We start from the raw sequence: 22,325 nt of genomic DNA, 5'->3' as shown, positions 1-22,325 counted from the left end.
AAAAGAAAATGGGCTTTGAAGGTAGAGGCAGGGCAAGGGTTGATGAAGGCATAAGATTATGGAGCTCACACTGAGGGAGACATTGGGCTTGAAGCAGGACCATAACATACTCAGATTTGCACTTTAGGAATATCACCCTGGTTGGTAGCATTGTTGGGGGGGAGAGGACAGAGTAGAATCACAGAAACATACCAGTGAGGGGATACTGCACAGGTCCAGGCACAAGTTTCAGAGGAGCTCATATCAGACCATAGCAGTGGAATTGGAGGAAGGGAGGGAGATTCAATATTTAGTTGATAAAATCTACTGAACAGTGTTACTGGTTTAAAGGAGTCGGGGAGAGGGGGAAATCTTGTGGGGAGGGAGGCAATATTCCCCTTTCCCAGAGGATGTAGTATTGGGGGCAGGGCAAGATTTACCGGGAGGTGGACCTTATGTAAACTTATGTGGACCTGTGATTTCTCATTTCTGACTCTTAGTCCAGTGCTTTTTACTGTGAGGCACTGCCTCAACAGTCTTTTGAGAATTAGGTTCCAGGAAATCAGCTCACTGAACATCCAAATCCTTCAATGGCTCAGGCTGGAAAAGCTGAGTAATAAAATGCTGATGGTATGGAGTGTGGTGAAACTTATTCCCAAAGCTGGTACCAGTTGTGAAAGCCTGCCTGCCACAGAAAGGTGACTAACAAGTGAGGGTGTCAGAGTCAAAGGACACTATTGTTAGTTATTGTGTCAAATGCTTTAGTGATGGGATAATCATTTAAGAAAGAAACGAGTTGATACAAATGGTGGACTAGTTTCCATATTTGGGAATAAGACAAATTTAGGGTGGGTTTTCTTAAAAGTGAGGACGCTGGGGCGCCTGGGTGGCTCAGTCGGTTGAGTGTCCAACTCTTGATTTTGGCTCAGGTCGTGATCTCAGGGTCGTGAGATCCAGCCCCGCATCAGGCTCCTTGCTGGGTGTGGAGCCTGCTTGGGGTTATAACTCTCTTCCTCTCCCTCTGCCCCTCCCTACCCTGCACGGGCTCACTCTCTCTCTCCCTCTCAAAAAGATAAACTAATTAAATTAAATTAAATTAAAAGTGAGGATGCTGCCTTTAAAAATAGCACAGTTACTTAAATTAATTTGACAATAATCAAAATGAACATTATCAATAGTTTACACCCAGCAAGGTGTGAAATGTGTGATAAACATTATTTCATTTAATCTTCAAAACAACTCTGTGAGGTGGATACTGTTGTTATCCTGTTTTACAGAGGCTTGACAAAATTGCGCAATTTTGTTAAGGTTATTCGTTTCTGCAAGAATTAGAACCTCTTTTTAGTCTTACCACTATGATAAACCAGTTCCAATCAGGGAATAAACCAAAATTGTCTTTGCATCAACTCTCTAGAAAAGAGAAGGAGTAACATTTTTCTTTTGACTAATACTCTCATTTAATTTTTCTAACCAGATGTCTAGGATATTTCAACATTCTTCTGGAGGAGATAGGTTTATCAAATCTCATGTTATCAAAATGAGGTATGTAAATTTAGTTTGCAACTTCAAACCAGTACCCTTAAGAAGCACTCCATCAACATGACTGCCCAGCTTCTCCAGACAAATCCTTGCAGGAACACAGAGATTTCATAAATCCTGAGCAGTGCAGCTCATACTGCATAGACATTTCCCAGTTACAATAGGAAGATGTAACGTGCTCTATGTCAAGAGGCAATGTCAGTTCTTAGACATTGGAAGGCGGGGAACGGCACTGGAGTGGCACCTGCTCCTTCAGCTCAGGGCTAGGTCGAATGTAGACCAGCTCTTCTTGATTATCCTCATTCTAAGCCGATCCAACAACAACAGATCATGACTTTCTCTGCAATAAGGTTTTTCTTTAATGCCACTGGATTTTTATTATTATTTCTAATACCTTTTCATTTTTATGTTCTGATAAAAGGCAATATGCCTAAATTGAACATATATTTGTTGTAAGAGACTCAAATGAATTATCAGAATCCATCTCAAATGTACTTTTTATATGATGTCCAAAATGCTTGGCATTTGCTTGAATAATATATCTTGTTTTCTGCCTATTTTGATGAAAAATTTTAAACTTTTTCTGTGGCTATCAATCAATATACAAATATAAGTATTTGTAATACTTATTTGTCTGCTTCACTTCTTGGTGGTAGAGTACATATACATGTGGTTAGGGAGCCCCTGCCTTTTCTTCTCTCCTGCTCTCTATTTTTGTTCCTTCCTTACTTTGCTTTCTCCCTCCATCCCTCCCTCCTTCCTTCTTTGATTCTTTATCTGTTTTAAGGTTAAGTTCATCCTCAAAGGTCAACTAGAGGCTTTCTAAACCTACACATTATAGTATAATATGTGATCCCTTTATCAAAAGATTTCCTTTAATAAGTGTTTTCTGTAATTATCCACTTATCAAATACATATTAACTGACCATCAAATCCCCCAAAATAAATGACTTAATACAATAAAGGTTTACTTCATTTCCATGGAATAGTCCAAAGAGTCGGGAGTGGCAGCAGGGACGTGGGTGCTGGGAGAGATGTGGAATGGAATTGCCTATTGGATCTTCAGCATCTGGTTGGCAAATACGGGAAGAGTGAAAGCATGGAGGGTGGTATGGGAGGTGTCAGGGGCCAGGCTGGAGGTAAGGTGCATCATTTCTGCCCACATTCCATTGTCCAGAATTCACTTGAGTTTCGATAAACTGCAAAGGAGGCCAGGAAATGAAATCTAGCTCTGTGCTCAGGAGGAAAAGGTGACTGGGTTTCATGAACACAAAGCATTGTCTCTGCCATACCAGTACTGAAAAATTATCTTGGTTATGATGGCTCAGAATGTCTTGAAAAGCAAATTGTTTAAGTGCATATAAAGCATGATTTCATGAACATCTCCTCCTCTCCCACCCCCCCCCGCAGGCTATGAGCTAAGTAAAGAGCAAGAACAATTTTTTTCAGCTACATATCTGAGCCAGTATTTCTTGAGATAATTTAGAAATTTGATGTACATATATTTCATCCATTGTTTTTTAAAATTTAGTGTGAATCTTAATAGGTAAAAATAGTTAATGATTAGAGAGGTGGCTTTATCTGCTTTTTTGCTCTTCAGTCCAGATGAACATGGCGTGAAAATTCTTATGGTGCTCATGTTTCGATACCCATCTACTGATAGTGCTGAGCGAATCAAGAAAAAAATTGAAAGGATTTTATATCAAAGTCTGAAGACAAAACAGTTGCCTTTCACTATAAACAAACCTTCCTTTACACTCACATGTAAGTCCTTTTACCATCTTTGTGATTCCCTTGTATTCCTCTTTACTTTTCATAAGAATTTAGGTAAGTATCTTCTCCCATTTTAAGACTTCACCACTGATATACACATATCAGTGTGGAATAAAATTAAATAAAAATTCACTATAAGGCAAAGTTTAATTTTAGGAATTTATTTTCATATTTGATTAGGGCTTTTGCTAAGGTTTCTAAGTTTTTTCCGATATACCACGTTGGATCTTTTCAAAATCATGAGAGGGTAGGTATTATTTTCTGCCATTTTAAGGAAGCTGAGACTCAAGGAAAATATAAGACATGGGACTAGCCAGCCTTGCGGCCAAAACTAAAGTACAGGTGTTCTGACTGCCAGAGATCTTTACAGGTCAGTTCCCAGGGTTAGCTTCTACAGTATCAGGGAAACACCTTTATGAAGGCTTACCCCCAGAGGACGAACCATTGACATGATCTATGAAGAGGTTCTCTAGATTATTTCCGAATTAAAACTATGTTTCATTCATTTCGTCACTTATTCCTCACAAAACAAAATCAGAGAAGTTTTGGTTTTCCCCAAAAGTAGAAGAAAATGAGGTCCAAATGTTAAGAAATTAAAACTACTTCACAGCTAGTTGGAATCCAAGCTGAGAGGCATAATAATGTGTTTCAAATGTTAAGTCTCAAGGTCAGGTACTGTGCCTTTTTAGTTCTTTACCCCTCCCCCCAAACACTAACGTAAATCTCACACACAATAGGTATTCCAGTTGTGTTCACTGTTCTGATTAAGTACTTCAAGGGCAGCTATTTCTGATTTATTACCAAGAAATAAGGCTTGCCCTTTGGACTGGAAAGTCTTTTCCCCTCAAAGCATCCATGAATTTAAGAAAAAGATTGTCTTAAGGTAATTTCTCTGTTGTTAGAAATCAGGAAAATACTCAAAATCCATTTTGAGATAGAATCCTTGCATGCATTAATGACAATTTTCATGAAGTAATTAGAAATAATGAAGAGAATGGTATCTACCTTAAGTGTTAATTATATTCCAAAGTAAAGCATATTTTTCAACATTCTATAAATGGCAATCTCAAATTAAATTTCAATTTCTGATAATATAATTGTCCCTAATGCATGATCATTTATGCTAACATATCCATCATAAAAGATATGTTAAATGTTTTTTTTAGAATTTTTAAAAAATAATTTTTACAATTTTTTAAAAAATTATTTTTCAGACTTCTTGGTCATGCACACTGAATTTTTATTACACAGGTTTGTTTTAATATCAGAATAACTCTATTCTATGACTATACTCAATAATCAAAATTCTACTACAAATATTTTCTTCCACCACATACCTATCTCCTGTTAAATAAGGAGAAGTGAAATGTCCAGGAAACCTCTAGTAGTGATGGAGGCTCACATCCCTCTCTTGGGGAGGTCAGTGGTCCTGAGGAAATCATCACATACTTCTCTATTTTCTCTGTCAAATGAACAAAACAGAACAAACACCAAACCAAAAAAAAAAAAAAAAAAATGCAAGGAAACTAAACGTAAACGAACACGAAGAGAAATTTGAAGGGAAAAAAGATGTCACAGAAGGGAGGCATAAAGTGGTATGGGTGGGGTTCCTGGACTGGTTGTATGTCAAAGAGCTTCTTCATGTCTCTGGTGCCTGCTGCCTGAGCTGCAACCTATTACAATATTCACCATGAGGAAGAATCCTCAGTGATAGAAGGCCATCAACTTGCACTGAGTGAATTCCTATCCTTTGTAGACCAGGGCTGGAAATCAGGCTGTGAGGGGCCTGTGATGCCCTTCGCTCCCTGGAGCTGCCCTTTCAACAGTGGCCATCAGGCATATGCTTGACACACATTGGCTGGTACATCTAATACAGTGAGCACCAGTTGTGATGGGAATTGGAGGTTGCATCTTCGAATTATACTGGAGCTCCCAAGAAGGCAATCAGGGACATGATTTAGCCTTATCATTCTTTCCTAATTTTCTAATTTCTTTTTCAGATCTCATAGCAAAAATCAGAAAACGACAAAATGCTCTCTTTTCATTTTAAAGTAAAATTGTACATTTTGGACCAAATCAAATCAGAGTTATGTATATATTACTTGGCTATGAAAAATCTCATACCCTCTTAAAAAATGGATGCTTTCGATAATAAGCATTTCTTATAGTGACCATTTGAACAAAATCACATAAAAACAGGAACATATTCTTCTACCAACTAATTCAATGTTTTGTTTATTCCAGCTATTGACAGCAAAAAGATGAGGAATCTTCTCAATAGCCGTAAGTTCCAAAACCCACATGAACTGTCCATTTCATAGCAAAGGTTATGAATAAAAGCCACAGAAAAGTTAGAAGTAGAATTTATAAAGCCTTTTTTGCTCATCTTATGTTTTTGTAAACCAAATACTCGGTGTTTTTATTACTGCTTATTTTTAGTATTTAAAACATTTAAATTTACAAATTTACACCAAGTACAACTTCAAGGGTTTTTTTAAAAGATTTTTAAATTTATTTTAGAGAGACAGAGAGAGCTTGTTCAAGTGGGGGAGGGGCAGAGGCAGAGAGAGAATCTCTAGCAGGCTCCCCACTGAGCACAGATCCCGACGCAGGGCTTGATCCCAGGACGCTGAGATCATGACTTGAGCCAAAATCAAGAGTCAGTCGCTCAACCACCTGAGCCACCCAGATGCCCCTACAATTTCAAGTTTTATGATTTTCAGGATGTAGTAAAAAAAAAAAAAATTACATAGTATTCTTGATATTGTAAGTTTTCTAACTATCTTTCTAACATTGTATTTTAATATTCTCCCACAATTCAAGAGAATGTTTTAAAGTGGTAACTAGTTAGGTTTCCTTCTGTTAAAATTTCTCAGTTTTCTTGCATTTTTGCTGAAATATCTGGCATGTACATTTTCTGCCTTCCCCCTTCCACTTCCTTTATCTCAACTTCTTATAGGATTATTGGGTCGTATACACTTTCCCCTATAAATTCTATACACATTATTCCATTTTCTACTAGTGTTTTGTTGTAGAGGAGAAATCTAAGACTGTTGTATTTTTTATTCTCACGTAGGTTACCTTTTTTGTCCTAGGATGAATGTAGGAAATCTTTACCCTATAACTTTTTGCCAGGAGAGTAAGTTGTAATTATATTTTGCACTGAATTTTGACTAGACATTATGAATGTTTTCAATCTGTATCCTATCTTTTTCTTGTTCTGGAAAAATGTTCTTCCATTATAAATTTGATGATTGATTTCCATTCCAATTGTTCTTTTTTTTTTCCCTCCCTCAGGAACACAGATGATTTATTTGAACTCCATTTTCTGCCCTCCATATCAATCATTATTTCTAGTTCCAGTTCGGGTCACTTTCCTCTGCATTCAGAAAGATCTGATCAATTCTGTACTCCCCCAAACCACTTATCTCAGTTGTCTGGTGTCACTTTTTCTCTTCTTCCATGTGGATTTTATATCTGCTATGATGTGCCTGTGATTTCTTGAATTTTATTTAATCACAGACAGCTCTTATGTGTACTCTCCTCACTGCATATTTTCCCCTTATGTTTGGCTGCTTTTGCATTACATTGGATTAGATTACATTAGATTACATTACATTAAGATCATGTTTTCTTGTACAACTTGGCTGATACCAAACACATGCCCTAAGATTTTTTGTAGAAAATAACTTTCAGAGATGTGTCTGTCTTTTGAGTTTATATATAATCTGATTTGGGGGGCCCTAACCATGCTATATAGTTAGATGCAGGCTTAAGCTTTGATCCAACATGCAGAGTTTCCGAAAACTACATTGACCTCTCCGTTTGCACCAGCGAATGCAGCATTCACTGATGCCAGTGTTCTTCCTTTCACTGTTTAAATGACCTTCAGGAGGCATCTCAGTCCATTCTTGGTGCTGTAACCAAATATCATAGACTGGGTGGTTTATAAACAGCAGAAATTTATTGCTCACAGTTCTGGAAGCTGGAAGTGTCAGATCAGGGTGCCGGCATGTGCCAGCCTCAAGTGAGGCACCTCTTCCAACTCACAGATTTAAAGTATCGTCCTGCCATGAGCAGAAGGGGCGAGGGATGTCTCTGGAGACTCTTTAATAAGAGACTAATCCCATTCATGAGGGCTTCACCCTGGTGACTTAAGCATCTCCCAAAGTCCCCACCTGTTAATACTATGACCTCTAAGGGTTAGGATTTTAACATAAATTTGAGGGATTCACATTCAGACCACTGCATGGAGTAACTACGTTATCATAGAACTTCTTATCTTTCCTGTATCTCGCGATAGGATGGTGTGCCAGGAAATGTGGCTTCTGCATACATACAGAGGAAGAAATGAGTTTATGAGTCACAGTGGGATGGTTTAAACCATAGTTTCTGTTTGGCTAGGAACAAGTGCAGTGTAGCTTTATTTCCTGGGCTGGGGAATCACAATAGCGGGGAGCCAAAGCCTTTGTCAAGCTTACCAGGATTCTCCACACAATTCTGGTTCACAGGTTAGAGCTTGGGTAGTCCAAGAAGTTGTTTTCAAAACCCGGGATATTGCAGTTTTTACCAGAATTTATAACTTTTTTTCTCATCTTTCCTTAAGTTGTGGTGATTTGAATTGATTCCTTTGCCTTTGAAAAATACCATAGACTCAGATTTTCCATCTACAATATGAGGATGACACCTAACATAGAGAGTTGTTGTGAACATTCGAGAAAATATATGTAACACTATGTATAGGACCTGGCTCAAAACTAGTAGATATTATTTATATTGGTATTACTTCTATGCCTATTTTAAGAGGAAGTTGGGAGAGGAAGTAAGTATTAGGCACTACCAATATGGCACTATATTAACCTAGAAATCCCATTTGTCCAATGTTATGGTCACTTTAAACTAGAGCTATTTAACTCTGAGGGAATTATTATGAATCTATGAATATGATTTCAGACATATATTTTTAACCTGTTTCTGAAAAAATTCCTTTTTGAAAAAAACTAGTATTTTTAATAAATATATAAATAATTAAAAGGAACGTTAATAGGGGCTCCTATCTGGCTCAGTCGTTAGAGCATGCCACTCTTGATCTTGGAGTCATGAGTTTGAGCCCCACATTGGGTATAGAACTTATTTAAAAAAAATAAAAATAGGGGTGCATGGGTGGCTCAGTGAATGAAGTGTCTGAATTGATTTTGGCTCAAGTCATGATCTCAGGGTCATGAAATGGAACCCCACATCAAGCTCTAGGCTCAGCACACTCTGCTTGTCCCTCTCCCTCCCCCTCTGCTCTTCCCCTCAGTCCCCCCTCACTGCTTTCTCTCTCTTAAATAATTAAATAAAATATTTAAACAAATAAATAAAAAAATAAAAATAAAAGTCACATCAATAAAACATATCAATATGCTTTCAAGTCTTATTGAGGTTGATTTGAACTCTAACAAATTGAGGGTTTGTTGTCAGGGAATCAGAATTTTTTTAGAAACTAGACTTTAAAGTTTTAGAAAACCAAAAAAAGTCATTGTTAAGACTGTTTAAATTCAGGGCTTGCAAAGACAATGTATAAATTCACGTCAAGGGGGAATCATGAACTGCATTCAGTACTGGGCTCTCTCTCAGGAGCAAGAACACAAATTTTGATGTAGATCCTCCTAATCTTATGTCACTTGCCAGCTGGGTGACCTCTAGCAATTTAAGTTCTCTTTCCAAGGCTCAGTTTTTTCATCTGAAAAGTGTGTTGCTATAAATAAAATCTAAAACATTTAGCAGAGGATCTATATATTTTTAATGCTCAACAAATGATTTATCTATCTATCTATGCATATATGCTTAATAGAGAGAGAAGTTAATTCCCGGGCTGGATGCCTTGACCTGTTAGTCAGTATTTCTTCTGAACCTCAACAGGATCAGGTTGACCCCTATGGACTGACCTCAGACACTGAGTCCTAGGAAGGGGATAAAAACAGAAGGCACAATGGACTGCCAAAGCGTCTGCACCCAATACAAATCAGCATATGCTCTTTTTCTCCTCCTTTTCATGAAAACAAGCTAACATACATTTCTGTGACAGGCTGTGGAATAAGGATGACATCTTCAAACATGCCTTTACCAGCATCCTCTTCTACTGAAAGGATTGTCCAAGGGAGGGAAATCTCTCTGGAAGGGGAGTGGCCATGGCAGGTCAGCCTCCAGCTCATAGGGGGAGGCCATCAGTGCGGAGCCAGCCTCATCAGTAACACCTGGCTGCTCACAGCAGCTCACTGCTTCTGCAGGTAAGTTCACAGGACTGTTGTGAGTCTTCCTTGCCTGGTCATCGATTGTCACCAATTCAGTGCTTGGAAGAGTCCAGCTCACCAGTTTCTCCTCTACTCCATTCAGAATGGATCCTGCTCTGCCCTCTGAATGCGTTATGCTTACTCTACACCTCATTCATGCACTCCCCTCTCTCTTTTCTCAATATTTATGATGTTTGGTTTGTATCACTCTTATGGTTCCTAGCACATATTTTCCTATATTATCATGACACTAGTGTTCTCTTTCCTACTATCTCATAAATTATTTTAGTGTAAAGACTGACTGTTATACACATAACAAGTATAAACTCTTGCACATGTTCGAGGAGAAAATTCAGCTGCTTCTGTTAACATTCTTTTTCCCTGATTAACCCTCTATCTTCCCTGTGTCAATATCCACCATCACTTTATAAATAAGAAAAAAATGAAGGGTATCACTCTTGGAGCTCTTCCTTCAAGAACCCCTGTGGGCTGTGGGGTCCAGAGAGGTGTGTAGATGACAGGAGGGACCTGCCACCTGTCCCATGGCCCCCACTGTATTAAAGACTGGTCTTATATGACCTGACAGGAGTGTGCTGCTTGGGCTTCCACAGCTATAGCTTTTAAGACTCAGTTGTGTCCATTCACATACATGGACCTACCCAGGCACCCTGTTGCCCCAAGAGATCAAGCACACACCATCTTTCCTCCCTGAGGTTCCTTTTAAACTCTCAAAAGACAAAAGCTCCAAAAAAATCTCTGGCCAGTGGCACTGTTCACACTCCCTTTCAGAGAAAACTGTGCTTGGTAATATGAGGCGACGCTTGACCATTCTTCCAAGGGTGACACCCAAATGGTTCCAAGGTGCCTACACCTTTCTTTATAAGTAGAAGTGTAATGAGAATGACCTAAGGAATTTAAGGTGATTGTCACTCTCTCACTAGAGAAGAAAAAAAGGATTCACTTACATACATTTACAATCCTCAGAATAACTAGCATTATGCCTTAGGGGAACTTGAGTTCCTCTAACTTAAGGCTTTCTGATTTTGGGGGTTCACATAGTCCTTCAATCTTCGCACTTGTTTTGGAGAGTGTCATCTATTTTAGTTTATAACTGACCTCTGTTTACATAAATTAAACATAAATAAACCCAGAATGTCAATTTATTAATATCTAGTAAAGAAAGTAAGATACAGTGATTGAAGTACATGTCTCAGCAGGTCCAGTGCAGTCTCTGTGTGACAACAGACCTAACAGGAATCGGCCACTGAGTGTGATAAAGTAGAGATAACTGGTGACCTTGATAAAAGAAATTAGTATTAGTGGTATGACAGGGACGGGAACAAATTCAAGAGAGAATAGAAGAAAGACTTGGATACTGTGAGTTTAGATACTACTTTCAAGGAGGGTTTTTTTTTTTTTTAAGATTTTATTTATTTATTTGACAGACAGAGACAGCGAGAGAGGGAACACAAGCAGGGGGAGTGGCAGAGGGAGAAGCAGGCTTCCCGCCAAGCAGGGAGCCCCATGCGGGACTCGATCCCAGGACCCCAGGATCATGACCTGAGCCGAAGGCAGACACTTAACGACTGAGCCACCCAGGCGCTCCTCAAGGAGTTTTTAAATGAATGGGAGCAGAGAAATTTGACAGTTAAGGGTGGTTGTGGACTCAAGGGAAGGATTTTTAAAAATGTGATAGTATCTATCTATCATCTATCTATCTATCATCTATCTATCTATCTATCTATCTATCATCTATCTATCTATCTATCATCTATCTATCATCTATTAGAGCTCATTTTATGCCAATAGTGATGATTCAAAACAGTTGGGAAAGGTGATGATAGAAAGGGCTCGATTTGGGGGGTGATATAATTCCGTTTAATTGCACAATGCATTATACTGCTGTGAAGGAAAAAATACAGTGTACTTTGAAGACTATATCACAATTACCCAAATAACTTTGAAATTTTTATAAGTGTATTTTTTTACAGAAATAGTGTAGTTTTAAAAATTATGTTTAAGACAAATCTTAGTACCTTTATGTCCATGTAAAATGATCCCAGTCTTTGTGCAACAGTGTGGGTGGGGACAAAGTTCCTGACAGCATGTCAGGAGCCGCAGGCCATCTCTCTCTGACACTAACCCACTGGATGTATCACTCACCTGGCAAGCCATTTAACTTCTGAGTCTCAGTGTCTTTATCCATAAAGCATCGATTGAATTGGGCTATTCCATGAGGTTCCCTTTCTGGTGGACAATGCATGAAGGGATAGGGTATTTCTATTTGATCTACTCAATTAGAGTAGTAGGACTGAAGTCATATATTTCTTTGTATCTTCCAGAATTCCAGTTTTCAAAAGAATGCTTCAGCCCTAAGATTTCTGCATCAAATAAAATCTTCCTTTAAAGTATAAATAAGTAAAACAGCCTTCCCCATCTCCAGGTCCCTGTGGTGCCCACCCCCGCTCTTTCTCTCACTCCTACATATGCCAGGCCTGCTCGTCCCTGAGGCAGTGCAGAATACTTTGAAAATCACTGATCTTTCAGGTTTTTCACTACACTTCTAAGTGTGTGAATACATGATTCACCAACACAGTAATCCTGCATGAACAAGGAAACCCCCTTACGAATTCTTCTCTGTGTGATTTCTTTCTATGTAATTTTCCTTCACATAGACAATTTCAAGTTTCTATATATTTCTAGTCATTCTTCACAGGGATAATTAGAAAAACAGAACTGGGCTTTGGGGAGGAATAGGGAGGTAAAGAAATAATAGGACTATATAGAATTTGCTTGTAATAGAAGCTTGTGGGAGAGAAAAGCTTCTGTGTGGAGGCAGAGCCTCAAAAATACTAAGTGGGGGGGGGCACCTGGATGGGTCAGTTGTTAAGTGTCTGCCTTTGGCTCAGGTCATGATCCCAGGGTCCTGGGATCGAGCCCTGCATCGGGCTCCCTGCTTGGCAGGAGGCCTACTTCTTCCTCTGCCACTCCCCCTGCTTGTGTTCCCTCTCTCGCTGTGTCTCTCTCTGTCAAATAAATAAATAAAATCTTAAAAAAAAAAAAAAAGTACTAAGGAGGACTGACCAGGCCAGATCAAAGGGTGGGGAAGGGGAGGTAGGGGTGGGAGAGAGCCTCTAACAGCGTGACATTGAGTTAGATTTGCTTTGCTTTTGACTATGGGGACAGTGTATGGGCAGAGGGCAGAGAAACAAACCCGTACAAACCCATGAACACATAAGGGTTTGTGAAGCAGGGAAGGTTACACTTTGTGTCAAAGATCACAGTAAGACACAGTAAACAAGATGAGTCATAAAGTAAGAATGGAAGGAGTATCTAATACAGAGGGAAAATGCCTCCTAGTATCTATATTATCCAAAACAAATCAAAATGAATTTCTACATGTTTCATTGAAATTATAGAAGAAAGAGAATCTTTTTAACAGACAAGGAATTAAAAGATTGGCAATCATTATAAAATATCAATTACTATTACTAATCCAAAAAAGCATGAAAATTCCATCTAGTTGCTGTGCTCTTTTTAGTTTTAGAGGATGTAAAATATTTTTAAGGGCTTTCATGCACTCACTTGTCTCATTAATATTTTAAACTCTATTTGCCATAAGGCCAACAACTACAAATTCTCTCACCAGAGAGATTTTTCAGGAGCATAATCCCAATAGTTGGGAGAAATACAATCTCAGTCTCTTTGAAAGGATGCAGTTAAACATCACAAACCTTACCTTTTAATTTTTTGCAGAAATAAAGACCCAAGTCAATGGATTGCTACTTTTGGTGCAACGATAACACCACCTGCAGTGCAACGAAGGCTGGGGAAAATTATCCTGCATGAAAACTACCACAGAGAAACAAACGAAAATGACATTGCTTTGGCTCAGCTTACTACTCGAGTTGAGTTTTCAAATATAGTACAGAGAGTTTGCCTTCCAGATTCATCGATAAAGTTGCCACCTAAAACGAGTGTATTTGTCACAGGTTTCGGATCCCTTGTAGATGATGGTGAGTAGTTCAACCTAACATACTTAGTACAAATTTATCTTGAGCTCTAACGAGCTGTCCTAGGGAATCCCTTTTCAGACTTTTCACAAAAATAATGTTGATGCCTCCAATGCGTGTGGCCCAGAGCAGAACTGGGAGCTGTGGGCTAAAACAGTAAAAGGAATCAAGTCCCTTTCCTTGAGTTCACAGTTAATTGGAGCAGTGGTGAGAAAGGGGAGAGGCTAAGAGAGAAGAGAACAGAGTGTTTTAGGTGCTACAAGAAGGGACAAAATACTATGGGGCTACAAGGGAATAAATGATTCTAAATTGTACATTTCCCAGATGTACAAACTCCTAGTTCAGATCACAATCTTAATGGTAGCTTTTTTTTTAAAGATTTTATTTATTTATTTATTTTAGAGAGAGAGAGAGCGCATGCATGCAAGTGGGAGAAGGGGCAGAGGTGAGGAGGAAGGGAGAAGGAGAGGGAGAGAATCTGAAGCAGATTCCAGAGCGCAAAGCCCAGCACAGAGTTCGATCTCACAACCCTGAGACCATGACCTGAGTCGAAACTAGAGTCACACGCTTAACAAACTGAGCCACCCAGGCATCCCAATGATAGCTTTTTTCTTTTTCTTTCTTTCGTTCTTTCTTTTTTTTTTTTTTTTTGTCTAAATGTTTCCTCATTTTAGTGAGGATTTCTGATGATTATAAACTTAAAAGTGTTTTGTGAATGTTTTGAGAATTTTCATTTTGGTTAGTTGATTTAACATATATTTATTTTCATCTGTCTCACCTCCTGGGTGGTTGAAATATACCAGTTCTATAAATCTATAAGATTTCTAGTTATTAGCTCATTCCACTCTAAAGAGAGAGATTAATTGAATGTTTTAAAGTGGGAAATAAGAAATGTTCAAGGTTCTACCAAAGATCATCCTGAAGAAAGTAAGAGACAAATGCTAATATATCTTAATCTGGCTTTTTTTTTTTTTCCTTTGCTTTTCTTTTTTTAAAAGATTTTATTTATTTATTTGAGAGAGAAAGAAAGAACATGAGCAGGGGATAGGGGCAGAGGGAGAGGGAGAAGCAAACTCCCTGCTCAGCAAGGAGCCTGATGCGGGACCCTGAGATCATGACTTGAACTGAAGGCAGATGTTAACCGACTGAGCCACCCAGGCACCCCTGGCTTCTCTTTACTTGACAGAACTCTATTATATGTAAAATTTCCCAAATGCCCCATGCCTGTCCAACTGGACTTTGTGAGATGTTGTTATAAGTCTCCTTTCATGTTCTCTGCCCTTATAACTAGTTTAAGACTACTCACCAACAGCTTCAATCTGGAGTCTTAAGCTACTTCCTTTCCTTTTCATAACCTCCAGCCTTGCTTTCTACTGGCATCGGATTGCTGGCATACCTTGGGCACTAGTTCTGTTTCCCATGCTTTAAGACATCCCTAAATAACGCACTACAGCATGGAATAGGGCAAATAGCGCTGTGCAGCTCATGCACTGGTTTCTGCTTGAATATCTTTCAGAAAATAAATATACTTCCCTGAGCCTTGATTTCCTTATACGAAAAGGGTACCAGTTGGTCAAGATGAGTGGGGTGAACCCTCTTCTCATGAAAAAAAAGTGTATACACAGACTATTACATATAGTTGTAGGGGTTCTAATAACTTGAAGATTCACAAATATGATATAATATTGGGGGATGTATGTTTATAGTTCCTTGCATTTAGGCATTTATGAAACAGAACATAAATTAGGCAATAATGAATTATAATTAAGGTTAATAAAGTAATCTTTTGTTTTTGTGCTTTTGTTCCTAGGAATATACAACATATGTGTTTTTCATGTTTTAAATACAGTTATATTCAAAGAACACATTTTTTGTTTGTATGTGTATGTTTGTTTGTGTAATAGGACCCACACAAAATAAACTTCGGCAAGCCAGGGTGGAAACCATAAGCACTGATGTGTGTAATAGAAAGGATGTATATGACGGCCTGATCACTTCAGGAATGCTATGTGCTGGATACATGGAAGGAAAAGTAGACGCATGTAAGGTAAGTCCAAAGTCAAGGTCAAAACTTGGAAAGGAAAATTTCCATTAGCTATTTCTAGCATGGCATATATTTCCCCTGGAAGAGGGAAAAAAAAAAAAAAGTCATCCAATTCACCAAGAATTCAGTTTATTTAATAATCATAATATTAAAAATTCTTGTACTGAGTGTGTACTGTATGCCAAGCCACGTGCTAAGCACATTATATATAATATTTAATTTAATATAGTGAAATTGAAGAGGTGCTATTATTATGCCTATTTTACAAATTAGGAGATTAAAGTCTATTGCTCCCTATTTCTGGTTCAAACAATTACTCTTCTGTTCTATTATTTTCTTAAACAAAATTGGAAACAAAAAACAGAGAAACCTGTCCTCTGAGGACCACTTTATTCAGCTTTGGCATCATCTCTCATGCATCTTGTTTTCATCCCCTGGCCTCCAAGTCTCTCTCTTTGTCCCTCTCACTCTTCAATGACCTTGACACCTGAAACAGGTTTCCTCTCCATCCCAAGCCTTTGGTACTAACACTGACCCATTGAAATGCTGGACTTTTAGTTCCTAGACCTTCTAACCCCCAGTGATCTTTGCTTCCTCTCAATCACCATTTCTAGGGTCACATCTTGAGCCTTGTCACCAAAAATTATTGCATCTTCAAAAATACTAATTCCCCAAATCTTCCTATTTAACAGCTATCTTCAATCCTTCCTGCCTGCATTTCAAGCTATTCCTGCTCCCTAGGCCACACTCTGTATGCTACTGCCCGACCTGTCACTCCTCACCCCCCAAACTTATACTACACATATGTAGATTGTGTCTTTTGTTTTATTTTGCCCTTTAGCTTTTATCACCATCCAGTATACAACATATTTTATTTAGATGGTTTATTGTCTGTCTCTCCCACTAAACTAGAATATAAACTTCATGAAGGTACAGATTTTGGGGGTGTCTATCTGATTTACTACTGTATTACCTAACACAGTCTTAAGATGGAAAATATAACTTCTAAGAAAGACCCACAGGGTTCCTCAAGGGCTAGTTCTCCTGACCTCTCCAGCCTCATCACACACCACTTGCCCCATTGCTGTCTTCTCTTCAGTCCTCGTTTTTTTTCCCCCCAGATTTTTGCGTATGCCAGGCTCCTACATGCCCCAGAGCACTTGCAGAGCCATTCCCTCTGCCTAGAACATGTTATAGCCCCACCTTCCTTTTCATGTCTAAATCCTTTAGATATCAGCTCAATTACCTCTCATCAGGAAAAACTTTCCTGACCTCCCTGACCAGTCACATTTCCCTGTGTATGTTTCCATAGCGCTTATCATAGTTGTCACTTTGCATTTATTCGTGGGCTTTGTTTAATATTGTTTTTATAACTTAAACTTCAAGTTTGTGAGTATGAAGACCATTCACTTTCAGTCATCATTGAATCCTCAATGCCCACCAAAATGCCTGGGACACATAGTTGGAACTCAATAAGTAGTTGATAAAAGAATAAATGAATGAGGTGGAAGAGGCACAGAGAAGTATCTTACCCTAATTCATACAGCCAGTAATTAATAGAGCTAGTCCTGAAACTTAGAAGTTCAACTACCAAGACCACACTCTCAACCTCTACATGTATATCTGTTTAGTTACTTAATTGTCCTTGTTCCAAAACAGATTTAAGAGGGCTTATATAAAATTAAGCAAACAAGCATAAATTAGAGTTAGGTGCATGAAAGACAAGGAGACCAAGAATCGATCTATAGTATAGAGTCTAGCTACGAGTATTCAGAGATCACCAAACTTTCCACCTATGCTTGCAAATGCTAACTTCATATTTAATATTTTATATCATACTTACTAAAAAATGCATGAAGTGTCTAATCAAACTAACAAAAAAAATCCAAGGATGTTGAACCATAAATAATGTAACCATTCCATGTGAATAAGGTTTAGCCTTTCTAGAAAACAATGCATTTTAATGTTTAGGGCAAAATTTTAACTCAATTCAGAGAAACATTATATCATCTATCTCTAGTCTGGCTTCTTACTCCATGTACCAATTTTTTTTCCTGTGGAAGGGAGATGATTGCAATGACCTTCCTCCTGAATTAAATTAACGTTAATAATTTTAAATATATTTTTGTTTTTTCTCAAGGGCGATTCTGGTGGACCGCTGGTTTATGGTAATCATGACATCTGGTACTTAGTTGGTATAGTAAGTTGGGGACAATCATGTGCTCTTCCCAAAAAACCCGGGGTCTACACCAGAGTGACTCAGTATCGAGGATGGATTGCCTCAAAGACTGGTATCTAGTGTGAATTGCCTATGAACTATATCCATGGCACACGAAGCTGAAATGCCTGCATATTGTATATTATTTATAGTTATGTGGTTTGGATCAGTGCTTTTTCTGGATGTGAAGAAATCCTCCGACTCAGACCAATCTAATATCACAAGGTGGTCTTTGCATACAAGTGACTGAATCTTTCTCTACCTTGAGGGAGGAAAACATAGCAAATGGCAATAACACCAACTCCTCACTCACAAGAGAAACTGTGATACTTATTAATGAGTATTTATAAATGGTTTCCCCCAATGGAAGACAAGGAACATCATTTTTCACAGGATATGAGGAGCTGCTAGGGTTGCCAAAAACTTATATATAATAACCTGGAGCACCTGTAACTCTTGTTGCAAAATATCACTCCCTGAGAATTCAGTTTCAGCATTTTAGGACGGATGGCTGGACATTCAATGGCTAGAATGGAGAAGCATGGATTTACAATATACCTTGAACTCCAACCTGGGTTTGTAAATAATAATACAAAGGATTATCATTAACAAGAAGAGTTGCCATTTCAAACATGTTTGAGTGTATCTGAACTTACTGGAAATATTGTTATACACACAAGAACTAGCTTCAGGATGCATGTTGTATTTTTAAGAAGCATTTCTGATTTATTCTTTAACAGCATCTTGCCATCCATATATCAATTGAAGTTAAGCCAGAAAGAAGAAAAAAGAAGAATCTTGGGAGCATTTTTCCATGTGTACAAGGAAGATAAAAAGAACTGATGGGACATAGACAAGCAGAGTTGCTTTCAAAAGATTAACAGCAGGGAAAACACTCCTCAGATTTTTGGTGGAATGAGCTATCCAATTATTTATTTAGAAATATCTACATCAGCAGATGGTAACTGGTGCTTTTGTAAGTCTTCAGCTCTCTGACAGGTCAGATACCTATCAGGTTGGGATAATTGATTCGAATAAGCACTTAGAACAGTACCTCACATATATTAAGCACTGCGTGGATGTTTCCTGTATATGGAGGAAAGGAAAGCCTCTGTGAGCCTTAAGATAAATTAACTTAATTTGTCAAACGAGTAAGTGACTTTGGGGCTTAAATACAGCCCAGAGTCTAGTGGTGGAGAGCACAAGCTTTGGAACCAGGCTGCCCAAGCTTAAATGTTGGCTCTGACCCATATGAACTATGTGTCCTTGCACAGGTTTCTTAACATCTCTTAGCAATTTCATCTCCACAATAGGAATAAAAATAGTATCTACCTCATATGGTTGTTATGAGGATTAAATGTATTCATAAAAGTAAAGCACTTGGAATAGTGTCTGCACACAGTATCTCAATATGGACTAGCTACTATAAATTATTATTAATGTGCCTTGGACTCCAAAAACCATAGAATTTTTAAAAATTGTTCCTTCTTTGGGCGCCTGGGTGGCTCAGATGGTTAAGCGTCTGCCTTCGGCTCAGGTCATGATCTCAGGGTCCTGGGATCGAGTCCCGCATCGGGTTCCCTGCTCAGTGCAGAGCCTGCTTCTCCCTCTCCCTCTGCCACTCCCTCTGCTTGTGCTCTTCTATCTCTATGTCAAATAAATAAATAAAATCTTTAAAAAAAAATGGTTCCTTCTTTAAATTCATGTAATTGATTTCAGAATGCTTAAATTACACTATGAAAAATCCCTAAGTGATTTACTAGATTTTCAAAATCATTTTTGATATGTCAATCTATTTGGGACTATGTCTGCTCAGAGACAAAGCTGCAGGTGCGTGGTCATCTGTCACCAGGGTTGTGACTACAGAGATGCAGCAGTATTCATCTTCAGGGCGCAGATGTGAGACCTCAAGTGCTAGATTTGTTCTGATTTATCAGAGAAAAATCTAGCCTTTCTGTTTCCTTAATGACAAAGTTTTGTTAATTTATGTGTATGTGGGTTTAGCGCAATATATGTAAACAAGATAAATACCACTTTAAAAATTTCCTAGTTATTATTTACATCTTAATATTAAGATATAATAGACACAAAAGGTCATCCATGTACACTTTCTTTTTAAAAAGAAAATGTCACCAAATTTCTGAGTTGATGACTACTAATAACTAAATATCAATAGAAAAAGCAGAGTAAAAACTTAAATGTTTACACTTCCTTTTATATGCAGAGAAACACCCAAAGCTTTCTGGAGAATATTTAGCAAATTTAAGATGTGTTTGATTGAAGACAGACCTTTTTATATTAAAGCTAAACACAGTCTTTGGTAGAAACAGGAAAACAAATCTGTCTACAAAATAAATAAATTTCTACTATGTAAATTCTGTAACAATGAATATGTGCTTTCATGTAACTATATCTACATTTCATAAGACAGATAGCTTTTTTGCTAAGTATCTGTGAAACTGTACACTGACTTAAATAATTCAATGCTCAATTCAATTCAATGACATTTAAACACAAATGAGAAGAATAAATACAAAAGGCCATAAGTAAATCTGAGAAATGGAAAAGTAGATTTTTAAAACAGGATTTATATGTCCTATATTTAGTTTGATATCTGACCTGTTAAGTGGTGTTATAGGAATCATGCAATACCTTTTACCTCTACCAAATGGGACATTAAATGATCTACCTCATGGCATTGTTGTGAGGCTTTCCTGTTGAATAAGAAGTTGAAAAGTCAAAGAATGTTTAAAGCCTGCTAAAAAATATAAAGTGTATCATTGTAAACTGTTATCAGTTCAGATGATGGTGCAAATACATTTAGATTGTAAAAAAGGGCTTTTTTGTTTTACAGTGTTGACATTTTTATTTATCAATAGTATTGCCTTGTGAATTTTGCAAAAATATTGTGGTCAAAAAAAAAAAAAAGCAGACCTGGTTTTGCCTCCTGTGTTGTAAATGTTATAGTAATACTCGCATCTTTAAAACACACACACACACACAAACTACAATTTGTTTGATACATTGTTTTAAAAAACAGGTCAAATCCATTAAGCTGACAGTAAACAATATAGCACATAATCCCTTTAGAATCCTGATGGAATTGGGGTGCCATGAGAATTAAAGCGTTAGTTTTTAATGCTAGAGCAAGACGACCAAAATTTTTGCAATGTTTAACCATCTCTCAGTGAAATTCATAATTCCACAACAATAAGGACAAAAATATATTAATGGGAATCTACCCTTTTCAACTGAATAAATCTGTCACTTTGTTAATATGTTTGCTTGAGGGAGAGGGGATATGTCTAAGGCATCCCTTCATGCAGTCATGAAAATGAAAAATAAGCCTTGGCTAGTCTAGTCTTCTCCCCACTACTCTCATCTGAGTTATGTGGGTGTCACTAGCCGAGAACATTGCAGTTCTAGAAGTCACTGGAATTAGATTGTTGCCAATCCAATGTTTCTCCTTGCAAAATATATATATGTGTGTGTGTGTGTGTGTGTGTGTGTGTGTGTGTGTGTGTGTATGCATATATATGAGGTAAGTTAAATTCACATGGTTTTCAGCAAAGTATCACTGGACCAAAACAATTTTACAATTACAACAAACAACACCACTTAAAAGTATATCTATCTATACCTGGGGTTAATTTTAATGAGGCAAACGTGCAGAGCTAGTTAAATTGGCAGTAATTTAAAGCCTTAATATGGTATAAATTAAAAATCTATACTATTTTTAAATGAAGAGCAGCAAAAGATTTTGAATTCTACTAAAACAACAAATGTCTGTTTTTCTTTTTGCTCTTTTTACTGTCGCATTAGAAAATCCATTTTATAAACAGATATAACTACAGAAAGCCCATTAAAATGCAGCAAATTAAAATTTTTGATTAAGCTGTTTTTGTAAATACTTACGATAAACATTCTTTTACAGGTTTCAATATTTGCCTTGCCTTAAAGTTTTAACTATAGCTAATAAGAAATGAGAGCAATGCAATCATGTCTTACAATTAAAAAAAGAAATAAAACTTTGCTTCCTGCTGCCTTCAATCTGTGAAATGGAACGTTAATCTATCTACCTCATGATGTTTATGAAACTTTCCTGTTGAATCATAACATCCAAAAGTCAGAGAATGTTTAAAACCTATTTGAAAAGCGCAAAGTATATTACTGGGTACTGATATCAGCACAGTTGATGCCAAACTTGCCCTAAGATTGTCATTAAGTTTTTATAGTGTTACCATTTTCATTTATCAATACTGTTGCTTTGCATATTTTGCAAATACTACTGTTTTGTTGAAATTATATTTAGCATTTTCTTGAAAAGAAATAATATATAATACAACTCCTGTATATTATTATTAATATTAATTTATTGCAAAAAGAAAAATAGGCAAATGAAATTGGTTTTCACTTGATAGCTTTAAGAATGATTATAATCCAGGGGCACCTGGATGGCTCATGATTTCAGTTCAGGTCATGAT

At 37.5% G+C, this 22,325-nt stretch overlaps 1 protein-coding gene across 1 annotated transcript in view; it reads left to right on the top strand.

Moving 5' to 3' along the window:
* Positions 1 to 17,922, top strand: part of LOC116629164 (transmembrane protease serine 11F) — a 33,085-nt gene extending 15,163 nt beyond the window's left edge. Inside the window, exons 4-10 of the mRNA XM_032399465.1 lie at positions 1,454 to 1,521; positions 3,119 to 3,282; positions 5,536 to 5,574; positions 9,362 to 9,563; positions 13,323 to 13,582; positions 15,484 to 15,626; positions 17,764 to 17,922. Coding sequence (XP_032255356.1) covers positions 1,454 to 1,521; positions 3,119 to 3,282; positions 5,536 to 5,574; positions 9,362 to 9,563; positions 13,323 to 13,582; positions 15,484 to 15,626; positions 17,764 to 17,922 — 1,035 coding nt within the window. The remainder of the gene's footprint in view (positions 1 to 1,453; positions 1,522 to 3,118; positions 3,283 to 5,535; positions 5,575 to 9,361; positions 9,564 to 13,322; positions 13,583 to 15,483; positions 15,627 to 17,763) is intronic.
* Positions 17,923 to 22,325: the final 4,403 nt, after the last annotated feature.

This window comes from Phoca vitulina, unplaced genomic scaffold (assembly GCF_004348235.1).
Source record: "Phoca vitulina isolate PV1807 unplaced genomic scaffold, GSC_HSeal_1.0 scaffold3, whole genome shotgun sequence".
Classification (NCBI taxonomy): Eukaryota; Metazoa; Chordata; class Mammalia; order Carnivora; family Phocidae; genus Phoca; species Phoca vitulina.
Note: the sequence above shows the minus strand (reverse complement) of the source record. Positions and strands in the feature narration are given on the sequence as shown.